Source organism: Melospiza georgiana, chromosome 6 (assembly GCF_028018845.1).
Source record: "Melospiza georgiana isolate bMelGeo1 chromosome 6, bMelGeo1.pri, whole genome shotgun sequence".
In the NCBI taxonomy this organism is placed as follows: domain Eukaryota; kingdom Metazoa; phylum Chordata; class Aves; order Passeriformes; family Passerellidae; genus Melospiza; species Melospiza georgiana.
In genome coordinates this window covers 41,502,303-41,514,698 of record NC_080435.1, presented here as the reverse complement: position 1 = coordinate 41,514,698, position 12,396 = coordinate 41,502,303, and the positions used below count along the sequence as shown (strand labels likewise).

Sequence of the window (12,396 nt, the reverse complement as noted above, 5' to 3'; positions counted from 1 at the left end):
CAATGAAAAATAAACCTTCCAAAAATCTCTGAATTTCAGAAAAAAAGACTATTCAGTCCTGAAAATGGACTGAGTAGATAATGATATCCTTAATGAATTTTGTCTTGCATTTAAATTTGGAAGGAGTCTATCACTGCTTCAAGCACATCTCTGCTTGGCATGATTGTGGGCAAGGCAATACGAGCAGTAAAACTCAAATTCTGTTTCAAAAATTACTCTTCTTCTCTCACATTTTTCATTTATATGCACCTGCCATTTGTTGAGCAAATAGCCCCACATACTGCATGAAAGCCAAGGTAAATAAAAGCTATTTAATAGCCTCCTTACCTCCTCCATGGAGAGGCCTAGCATAGAGCTGTTGTGCCTTCCTGCTGCCTTTTCCCTGCCTAAGGGCATCGAGCTTTTCACGTCAGCATCGCCAGCAGACAGAGGACGGGTATGCTGCAGAGACAGTGAATCCAGATTTTTTTTTTTCCTTTCTCAATTTTCATATTAAAAAAATTACATTCAAATCCCAGGACCCCATTCCTAGCAGGATCTACACTTCAGAGCACTACAGGCCACAATTCACAATTCCACACCCCAGCTGTTGAAGAGTCCACAGCCCAAGTGTCACTACATATGAGTACTCAGATTCTTAGATTTTAGCACAGCAGGCACAGTTCAGGAATCACTGCCAGTGTTTACACCTCTGGCCCATTCTGCAAAAACAGGAGACATACCAAAAACAGCAAAGTCAGAATGTCATATAAGGAAAATCCTCACCCAAGGGGCACTGGAGTCAGCATTCACAAGAACCAAATACATTTGAATTCACACATCAGGGGTACCAGAACCATGATTCTCTGTTCTAGCTGTGCTGCTATACCAGAACAACAGAACTGGGATTCCCCGGTGAGATAAAAGCTGCAGGGAAAAGTTCACCGCCTTTTATTCTTCTGTTGCTATACTGCTCAATTTCAACTTGCTACTTCTCACATTTAACAGACACATTCTGCAGATGTACACAGATATATCATGCAAATTTGTATACATATGCAAACTTTTAAAAACAAGCAATAATTTGCAGACCGTGTCACTAAGCTTATTTTTAACCTGATGGGCAGTCCTGGCCAATTCTAACAAAAGAACAGGAATTCAAAATGTCTTCAAATCATCAGGATTATAAAATTTTAAAATCCAAGCAAAAAAACCTTTGAACTTGCTCTCAAGTACATTTAAGATGGTCTTAGGCTCAGTTTAGATAAACTACCTCTGCAAAAACAGCATTAAAAGAGTCTACTGAGAAGGTCTCAAGCATTTCTACTGAATTCAAAAGTTTATTTTAGCTCTATACTGAGCAAAGAATGCACAGAAAGCCTTAATCTAGAAAGAAGACAAAAATCTGACAGAAACCTTAAGGTGGGTAAGTCCAAGGGAATATCCCATACTGCTCAGATATAAAAAAAAAAACAACTCCATGGCAAGATCAGGAAGCATCTTTATTTGTAAAGACTATGGGAATTTAATTCCATTCTCTCCATTTCAACAGAAATGAGAAGCAGCTACTCAGAATCTGTAGATGAAGCAACAGGCATGGCACTAGAATAGGTAATACTGCAGTGATTGGCACAGAAAAATCCAAAGAAAAAACAAACATAGCAGGTACCAGCTGTAACATTTTGTTAAGTCTGTTTAAAAACATAGGAGAAAACAAGACAATCTGGATGAAAAGGCAGGAGACACAAACATCTGTAGAAGAAATAAAATGCCAGCAATCAAACAGGGTTGCTTGATGCTGTGGATGGCACTAAGTTTAAAGACTTTTAAGTCTTTCTTTCTAAGCTTCCTTCCATTTCTACTCCACAGCTCAAAAATGTTGCTTAACAACTTTCTCTAAAACCTGAGAGGCAAAAACCATTTCTCTTAAAAACCATTTCTCATTTCCTGGCACTACCATAACAATCCATCATCATGTGAGAACTGTTGTTCCAAGAGAATATTACAGGAAATTCTTCAATCTATTAAATTATCTGCTTTACTAAGGAAACACTTCAATGAAATCATTTCCATTGTCTCCACACAACAGAGATGATTGCATCAAATACAAATAGTAAATGTATGTGTACGTATTGGGCAGGTCTGACTCCTCCCTGAGCAAAACTACATGGCTGTCAAATTTCTAGAGAAAACTCTCTTTTTTGGACTTCCTGCACAGTTTTTTCCATATTTCACTACAGAATGCCCTCTGGCTGTAGCACAGAAATGTCTCCAACTTCAGAGATCTTGTTTCCTCTTTGACCCAGCTTATCTATAAAAGTATAGATAAATCAAACCACTCTGGTATATCTCCAATTCTGCAAGTATCCTTGGTTCCCAAATCATGATTCTAATTTAATAAGCACTGACAGCAGTTGGCACAAAGATCATTCTTATTCTCTACAAAACCTTGTAATTCAGTAATACTCTTTCCTCTGAACCTCAGCTAAACTTACTCAGAATGACAAACAGCAGGGAACAGACTGAATTAGGTTCTCAAGATGATTCCATCTACCTTTTCTTCCTGATGGGGAAGCCCCATTAAAAAATAATAACTCCTACTACATTTGTGCAGGAAGCCCAGCAGCAAAATGCCTAACATGTCTCCACATGGCCAATAGCTTAGAATTGTAAACTAATTTTGATTTGTCTATACAGCTTGTAAGGGTAACAAACATAATACTAAGATAGGTAGATCAGTCTCACTTAGGCTAAAAATAGTCCCATATTTTTCCATTAACTTTAAGAAATCCTTCTTTTCTCTGCATCTATTTTGACCCAGTTCACTCTCAAACTTTTGCAGTGTCCCTCAGAGGACTGCCTCAAAGAAAAGGATTACTTCTCTTGTAGGGCCACCTGAATTTTGTCTGCACAGATTCTCCTGTGCTTACCTTATCATTCAGACTTGTAGTCTTAAAAACTTTGAGGGATTTGATCCAGCTGACGTTGACTCTCAGCAAGCTTCACCTACTTTTTTTTTTTTTTAAGCTACTAGAAGCGATGTAAATATTTTTTCAACATTTGTTTTTGCTGCATGGAAACATGCTGGTGCCATATCCTCTTCTCATGTTGACTTCCCTCTCACCCCCATCCCCCTTGCCCCAGGCTACTCAAACTGTAAAATATATTTGGGGATTAACAATGCCAAAAGCATTGCACACAGTAACATCTGAAAGTGTAGCCCTTACATGGGTGATGGAGCTGAAGGGTACTTACTGAACTGCTGTTTGCTCTTTGTGACTGTGCAGACACAGGACGCTGCAAGAGACACACAAAGAGAATAAAAATCTTGTGTTCTCCAAGACACTACGACCCCTGCCTGACTTGTTGAGGACTGGCAAGTACCCTAAACAAAACAGTATAAGCAAAGGGTGGTGAGCCACTGGAACAAGTTGATCAGAGAAGTTTTGCCAACCCTGGAACTGTTCAAAGACAGGTGGATGGGGCTTGGAACAACCTGGTGTAGTGGAAGGTGACCCTGTCCAAGCAGTAGGGTTGCAATTTGATAATCTTTAAGGTACTTTGCAATCCAAAGCACTGTATGATTCTATGATAACTGAAGTCCAGAGATAAAGCTAATCACTTAGATCTCCCTAGATCTCCCTTGTATCCTGCACAAATGTATCCTGTCCCCATTCCAAACACAGCATTCATTCTAAGCTCAGATGTGCTCAACTGTGCAGAATGCACCTGGACATATGGTTTTCAAAAGCACACTGAACTCAACTATGATGAGCAAAATTCATATTTTTGTAAATTTAGAGTCACCCATATAAAAATATTTAATAGCTATGCATCAAGGAGAAAGAGATGCTGTCAAGTAAAATTGTTCACAGAACAGAGGGAGGAAAAAAGTAAAAAAAGTTTTGCAAGTACTTTCATTTAAATATATCAACAATATTCCAGTTCTTGTGGAGAAAAAAAAATACTACTTAACATTCTAACACAGGTGTAGAAACATCAGAATGTCAAGAAGTTTTACTTACCTGGTATCAGGCCTACAAGTAAAACCAGTTTAAGGACAGGTTCAAAAGCAAACAATCGGAGCTGAGATTTTTCTTGCCTTCAGTGGTGTTCAGAGTGTCTTCCTCTTCCAACACCCAAGAGGAGCAAATGGTGGAAGAAAGGATTCTCAGGAGACCTATCTATCATTTCTAGCTGTACTACTGACAAGTTCCTCTCTACAGTTGGCCTACTCAAAACAGATCAAGGTCCCTCCATTGCTTGCAATTAACCGAAAGAGCTCCAACCCAAATCCACAAGAAGTTACAATGGAAGCAGCAAAATTGTTCATCTCCCTAGAGGGAGAAATGTTTGAAGAGCCAAACCAAAGTAATTGTACAAGAAACTTGCAGTCCAGTCTGGTGAAACTCAGAAAAGAGAGTAACCATCTCAAGATAGTTATTCAAGAGCACTCTCAAGAGCACAGGCACCAACAGTTTTTTTTCAAGCAGCAATTTTACAATTATGAAAAATGGCTTATATGAATGATCAAAACTTAAAACATCATGAAGGTGGTAGGAAAAACCAAAAGATTACATATAGCCTTTGCAATAGAAAATTGGAACAGGTATTGAAAATCCAAAAATCTGAGATAGAACATATTCAGCAAAGAACAAGCTAAAACATTCTGGGACCATGGAAAGATCTAAACACCTATCTAGCCATGGGTTTTCCACTTAGGTACTTAAGAAAAAAATGCTGTAAAACTATGACTGCATTACAAACCTGTTCCTATTAAATATAGGTAGTTAGAGCAATCACCTAATCCTGTCTCATAACCAATGCACTGTCATATGAATCTCTGCAACTTTCAACCGGCCAACCTTACATCTCTTTGTGGGTATTTGTTAAGCAAAACAAAGTTGAAAGCCTCACTAAAATTCAATTCTTTACAACAGCTTAATTTTCTGAGACTGTCTTGTATAATTTTGTCGAATCATCAGGATCTGATCCCATTACTCTAAGAAGGGTAATTCTTTTGAATGGTTTCTAATTTATCTCACATACCTTTTGTCTGCTACAAAGAGCACCTATACAGTCAGAGTGATCTGTATTTAAGGCTTATATCTGTCTTAGAAGTTTCAGACATGCATCCTAAAGATGCTCAAATTTCATCTTACCAGCTATTCACCTCTCTCACAGCAACTAAAGACTCTTGAGTTTTACAAGAGACAAACATTGCAATTTCTGTGAGCTTTCCCTATACCAAAATGCAGTGTCTTAGTACACTGTCACTGAACAAAAATGACTTGACATTTCCTAACTGAACTTGAGCTACACAGCCATGTTGCATGTCCATCACAGCACCACCAGCTGCAGAGATGTCAAAGAACACCATCTGCCTATTTGCCTGAGGAGAAATGAGTTGAAAGTCCAAGTGATGTAACAGATCTCCCTGCCCCCTTTGTGAATGCTCTATTTTCAAAGATATTTATGGAATCCATTTCATAGACAAAAAGAGATGGAGAACAATTGTCCTTCCACATTACAGTGCTGAGAAAGCACTACCTCAACAGAAAAGACATGGGGCAGTCACAGCAAGATACATGAGGCCTCAGTCCAATGATCCATGGGAAAGAAAGTGAGATTCCAAAAGAGAATGGGAAAGAAGCCTTAAACTTCAAATGCAAGAAGTTTTTCACTTAGGAGAAGGTCTTGGAGAGACATTCATAAAGCTCCAGGGTCCTGGAAGCTTGTTGTCCACAACAAAATCAAAGTGGTTGAACAGCCCAGAATGCAGGCGTATCCCCTGAGAACCACAAAATGGTTTGGGTTGGAAAGACCTTAAAGGTTATCTAGATCCAACTCCCCTGCCATGGGGAGGGAAGCTTCCAGTAGAACAAGGTGCTCAAAGCCCCATCCAGCTTGGTCTTGAACACCTCCAGGGATACAGAGTCCACAAACTCTTCGGGCAACAAGTTTCAGTGCCCCACCACCCCCACAGGTAAAGATTTCATCTTCCATAGTTATGCTAGAAATCCAGATAATCTCACTCACTGCCTCTCTCACCCATGAGTCAAATTCTATGAGAATGACTTCCTCCTATGCTCCTCAGCCAGGGCCTGTAAAAGTCACTTACCTGCAGCTTCTGGTATGGATTTCTTCTGACAGATTCAGACGAATGATAAATGCTCCGGCTTGACCGCTGGCCTGGGTCCTGGCACACAAAGCCTATGGGCACCAAGAGCTGCATGAGAACTTGAAGACAGACAAAGCCTGAAAGATGAATCTAGCATTTCTGTTCACCATCTCAGTCTATACAAGACCTTCTTGTCCCTGCCCAAGGACCAATAAGAATCCTTTTCTTTTTTATACCTTGCTTTGTTTAATCCTACACTGTAATTGCATTACATTTTTTGAAAAAAAACTTGCTTCAAGACCAAGTACTTAAATCAATAAATGGGTTACTGAATAGCAGCACAGACACAGACTTGGTTTTTTAAACAGCTGAGCAGCATACCTGATGACAATTTTACTTCTTTCAGTACTAAGGCAAATTGCATCAAGCAACTAAATCAAGATGCAAGGGACACTGTGCTCTAGACAGTACTCCAAGTCTAGTCACCCAACCAAAACCTGTACATTCAACTTTAAAAATGCATGAATACCAACTCTGAAAGCTAAAGAGAGCAGTGTCTTCAAACACCAAATTAGGGACTCTTAAAATGACCTAAGCATCACAAACAGATGATTATTCTGAAGCTGAAATGTCTATATATCACTTCTCAATGCTAAATACAGCTGCTCTCCTTAACTAGAGTTCACACCTATTATACTCATCTAGTAATATGCAACTCATGAACCTACCTTTAACTGGTTTTAAATGAGGGAAAGACTGAAGGATTTTTTTGTTTCACTCACCTACAAGAGTGAACATATCTGAAAGCATGCTAGCTTTGATCTTCAGGTCCAAAGGAGCATCACTGTCCCCACATGCAACAGAGGATAATAGCAATTATTTGTCTGGCATTACATGAGAGGAATGCATCAGTATTTAGTATATCTTCCAATACAGCTTCCTTGCCTTCTTAAAACAGGTAAAAACAGGAAAAAAATTAGGTGATTTTCACATACATAGGTAAAGATCAGACAGCAATGGCTTAATCTGTTTATCCTTTTTCCACAGCTTTTAGTGTCCTAATGCAGACACATACAGCTTTGTTTAAACTCTCCTTAGGACTAGAAGCATTTTCTTTGAATGTACGTATGTTACATTTCATGAAGTAGATAAAAGTTACTGTTGTAGAATTCTTAAAAACTACACTTAACTATGCCTCTTCCACATAAAATTATAGCTGAGAGATCTACCAAAATAAACCCTCAACTTCCATTAGAGCATGAGGGTCAGCATAAGGGCCAAGTCAACACTCACTCTTTAGCATTTATCTGATTAGAGTACTAGACTGAGCCCAAGAACTCCTCTACATATTCAAATAAAGTGCAACTGATTGAACTCTGCTTGGACTCCAAAATCTAAAAGTTTCTATCAGCCAAGAAGATTGAAATCCAACACAATAATCTGACAGAGCTCCAAAATTTATCTATAATGAGAGATTATGAATCGTTAACAGTGACAACGGAAGAGAAATAATTAAAAAGTAAATGGAATCCCAACTGGGCTCTTTCAAAACCTATTGCTGCAGTAAGTTTGTTTATCCAAAGGAAAAAAGCAAAGGAATATCCTCTCTGCCAATCAGCTGTGGAACAAAATCTGCAGGCATCAGGAAACCATGCCCTCTTTGGACCACACATTTCCAAGACAACCATCTCCAGCAACAGTCCCTGCCTAATATTATATTGGGAATCACTTACCAGGCCAATGATGGGGACAGGTTCACTTCCAACAGCCAGGGTTTCAGAGTGTCATCAATAAGGACATCAAAACCATAGAGCTCTGAAAACACAGCAGACACCAAGTTTACCTCACTGCATCTTTAAACATTCACATAAGGTCCAACAGTAGATAGAAATGACCTGGTAGAAACTAAATTATACATGTTAAATCCAGTAAACTCTCTAGGGATGAACAAATAATAACATTCCTCAAGTAGCAATTTTCACATCCTCAGAATTAAACATAAATATATTCTGCCCTGGGGGGGGAACAGGGGAACAAAAATATTAGGAAAGTATTATGTAGAAAAATAAAAAACTCTTTACTGCTCACAAGCTGTAGTTCATACAGAACCCTACCACTTGCTTTCACATAGAATTGACACAAGCATAGCAGGTTAAATCTACTTCTTCCACTAGATCCTGGAAACAACAAAAATTCATTCTCCTGTCCATTTTTTAATCCCTTTATTCATTGTTCCAGTCAGCTAGAGAAAATCTTGCTTTTTTCAAGTATCAGCTTCTTTTAAATTATTCCTATATGTTTTCTGCAACATCCCATGGGGTTACAGCAGACTTCTCCTCAGCAACTCCATCTACATGGACAACCTTCCATAACTTTAGCTTATTGATAGCTTGCCACTTTGAAGCAAACCACAACAGAAATATTTTTTCCTTAGTTTCTAAACCAGTCATAACATATTACATCTGCTAGATGTGTTCTGCTCTACACAGGTCAGATGGGAGCCAGCTTCCCATTCCAAATCTGATTTTACTATTTCACTCTCTATACACATTTTCTCTAGTTTGGAAAGAGTTGCAAGAAGGATGCACAAAGAGGAGTGTAAATCAGAAGCATGCAATTCCTTCCTTCAGTATTAAGAAACAGACTTTGTAATCATCAGGGCAACTTAAACATTTTTTTTTTAACACCACAAAACAGGGTATTGGCAGAGAAGGATTTTCATGGAATTAACCAGTTCCCTAGTGCCTGAAATAAAAGCAGGATAACTTCTTTGCTATGTTTCTTTCCTTTAGTTCTGGCCCTGGCCTTTTGTCTCCTGCCTGACGTTGATGCTGGCTCTGGGGAGCTGGACTGCTTGACAAGATCTTCCTATGCAGGCAGCTGTGCAAAAGCTCATGCAGCTTAAAATGGGAAGTCAATGAGCTAGGGTCAGGGGGAGGCTTGGAAGGAGGGAAAGGCAGAAGAGTGAGCATTGCCTGCTCACTCTTCTAGAGTCTGTAGCCAGACACTGAATGAGAAACAAAAACAGCAGAGAGTTAAAGAACTGCTTCACTGCAAAGAAATGAGGCTGAACCTACATTTTGCTCTCTTGCTCCCCAGACAGGAATGGCTGCCGTAGAGGGAAAAGGAGAAGGTGGGGATAGTAAGGGTAAATATTAGTAAAGCATTTTGACCAGGAGAAACTTCCAAATTACTTTAATACATTATTTCAAAGTACAGTCTCAGGTTTGGTGAAGACCCATGACTATTAACAGCACAGAAAACTCAGCAGCTCATGCCCAAGGCAGAGAAGCAATGAGTGGGCCTGCAGCAGCTGCTGGTCTGCAGCCTCCCAGCCCCAGGCAGGAAGAAGTGCATTTTGTTTTGACTAGCTCCTACTTCTTTTGCTGCTGGCCATTCCCTTCCTTGGCCCCTCGGAGGCCCTTTCCTAGTGTTTTGGCTCCTCTGACTTTGTGCTCCTCTCCCACACAATTCTCTTGCAAATTGCTGGCTCTTTAAAGCTCCATCTTTCCCACCCAGTTAGTCATTCTGTCCATTTTTTCAAATACACATGGGAAACCTTTCGACCTCAGCTAGCTCTAACCATGCTGCTGGAGCTTCACATTCCTTTCCCTTGTGTCTGCCTTATTTATTAGGACAATAAGTTCTTCAGGGTATCCCTGTTGACTCAATTCCATTGTTAAACACAGATTCTAAAGCCACTTGCAATGACTTAGGGTCTCCTAGGAAGTCTCCATTGTTGCTCCATAATGCCCCAAGTTTCACATATTCTGAGATTTCTACAAGCCCTAGAGAGATGTCTCTGCTTGCCTCAGGGCATCAGGAGCTACATAATATCCACGTTCTGGCAATTGAATCAAGCCTCATAGATTACATGCAAGGCTGAGCGGATCTTTGTGCTAAGAACAGTCAGAAGTTTACTCAGAAATATCTTGCTGGCCCTCTTCCACATTTGAAAATGCACGTCCTAGATAAAACACAGTAGTTACAGTACCCTTGCACTGTGAAACTCCACTACCACTTGAAATAAAAAATACACAGGCAGGACAAAGATGTGGAGTCACACGAGCATAGGATAATTAAAAGTATATCCTCTGCAATTACCAACTTCAGCGAGGCTGCCATTTTCCTCTGCAGAGAGAGTAAAGAGAACAACAACTGAAAGAGCAAAACATGCCTCACACTGTGGCAATGCTAGATTCATGACAAGCCACCTAGTGCCACTACTGTTATAAGGGAAGAACAGAAGAAACTAAGATACCAAGTTTCCATAGTGCCTTCTCCTGCTACTAGAATCCACAACAGCATGTTTCACCCCTAGGTTTGCTAAAGACTGGAATTATACCAGGAGGTACCAACTGTTTCCAAGACTCAGCAGGAACAGCCTGCCTGTTCCTCCTCTAAAGCCCAAAGAGAAGTCACTGCTGACTGAGCTTCCCACTCCCAAAAGAAGGCCTAGCTTCAGTATGCAGTCTAACAGCAACAGCTCAGCCAGAGATTTTTTTTTGCCAATGACATTATCCAAGACTAAGACAAAGGCTACAGAGATAGTCTCAGGCTTTTTGGTTCTGGTAAACTCCCATGTATTCCAAGTTTATCTTACAATCCCCTCCAAGACTGCACCAGCATTCTCTTTTACAAAATACCCCCAAAGAATTTGTTATTATCTCTAAGTACAGAAACTAAGTCACAAGTGATAGCACAGTAGCATAAAGAAATTTTTCATGTTTTTCCACAGCATGAATAAGCTCAGTTCCTAAAGGGTCACTGTAATTCTAGTCTTTCTTTGCAGCTTGTTCCCTAGAGGAAAAAAAAAGCTTTACTGCAAAGTACATACTCTACAATTAAATGGAGACAACCTGATGTTATGAAGGGACACAAACAGTGGGAAAAAAATTGCACAGCATGTAACTCTTTTTTGATAATGCAATAGAAACCTATCTCCTCATTTTATGTAGGAACATAGTTACAGACATTTCTAATGCAAGGAAATTTTGCCACTGAAATTCAAGTCTTCAATTTTTCGTTCCTATTCATTCTGGTTTTATATTAAGGTTTAATTCTCTTTTTAAGATAATTTTATTTTAACAGAGAAAGGTGTTATCTCTATATTATTACAGAAAAGGACCCAATAAGAGGGGACAGGTAGCTTCAAGGCTAACATCAAAGAATGGGAGTCTTGGTGCAGATTCAGCTGCCTTTGCAATCCTAATCTTACTGAGTAAATAAATTATCACCCACAAGGTATAAACTTGTTCAACCCAGTGTGTGATACCAGAGTGAGCAGAGGTTAATATTCCAGTAACCACTTAACTTCCCTTCCAGCACTGAGGAACTTAAGAGTAGGTACGTGGCTACTTGGTCCTCAACAAACTCAAATGCACAAATTAACAGAACAATACCAGGTAGACTAAAATAAAAGCCATCTGACTCTCTAGATGGATACATCAAGTGAAGGATAAAGAGAGCATGTTTCCCAACCTCATTAGTTCCCATTTCAAGCTCTTACACTCCAAGAAAGCCATGAGGCAAGAATAAACTGGTGTTCCTCACTTTGATGTCATCTATATGGCGAAGACCCTAATGCCACCACAGGAACCAGTAGCAGACAGAATGAGAAGCCAGGGTTGATTCTGACTTTGATAACACAAGCCCATTGACGATAAATTGACAGTGCTGGTCATTTCCTAAGTCCCCCAAAAACAGCCATAAAAGCTTTTTAGGTCTGCTCCAGCCTTCTGAGGAAGAAAACTGGTACTACTAAGCTGAGAACAACTTCCTAAAGAAAGTTTCTGCAGCAACAGGGATCTTGAGTCTTTCAACCAAGCTCTGGGTACTAAATAATCAATATCAGACAGGTACCACTTAGAGCCATGAAGTGACAAGTAAGAAAAACAGTGCAGGGATAGACCCCCTGTTCCTATAGAAGCTATGACTAGAAGACCTATCCCTTGAACTCATTTTACCCCTCACACTCAGCTGACAGTTTAGTCAAATTTGAAGACACAGTTACATTATAAAATCTACCTCACCAATCAGATCATCAAAACACCTGTCATGAAGGGTACAGGCCTCCTGAATCTCCTTGTAGCCAGAGGAGTCTACAACCTTTTTCAGATTCCAATGGCATCTTTACATACTGGCTTCAAAGCAAAGACTGATGCTAAGAACAGTTTTAAGCTTCATTAAAAAAAAAAAAAGGTAACGGTAGGAAATAAGGAAATCCCTGTTCAGCTTTTCTGTGCCATGTCATGTAAGAAACTAGAAAAAGACAGGAAATGTGTGGTATATGTATG

At 39.6% G+C, this 12,396-nt stretch overlaps 1 protein-coding gene across 3 annotated transcripts in view; it reads right to left on the bottom strand.

Annotated features, from left to right (window-relative positions):
- The window catches only part of TTLL5 (tubulin tyrosine ligase like 5), a 132,495-nt gene that overhangs the window by 92,146 nt on the left and 27,953 nt on the right, over window positions 1-12,396 (bottom strand). For 2 of the 3 annotated variants that reach the window (XR_009114530.1, XM_058025396.1), the window contains exons 13-17: window positions 7,834-7,915; window positions 6,883-6,944; window positions 6,101-6,192; window positions 3,235-3,276; window positions 328-441 (exon numbers count right to left, since the gene is read on the bottom strand). Coding sequence is in view for 2 of the 3 variants with exons in the window: in XM_058025396.1 (XP_057881379.1) it covers window positions 328-441; window positions 3,235-3,276; window positions 6,101-6,192; window positions 6,883-6,944; window positions 7,834-7,915 (392 nt within the window). In the remaining variant the exon portion in view is untranslated. The remainder of the gene's footprint in view (window positions 1-327; window positions 442-3,234; window positions 3,277-6,100; window positions 6,193-6,882; window positions 6,945-7,833; window positions 7,916-12,396) is intronic. The other variant, XM_058025397.1, reaches the window with a different exon arrangement.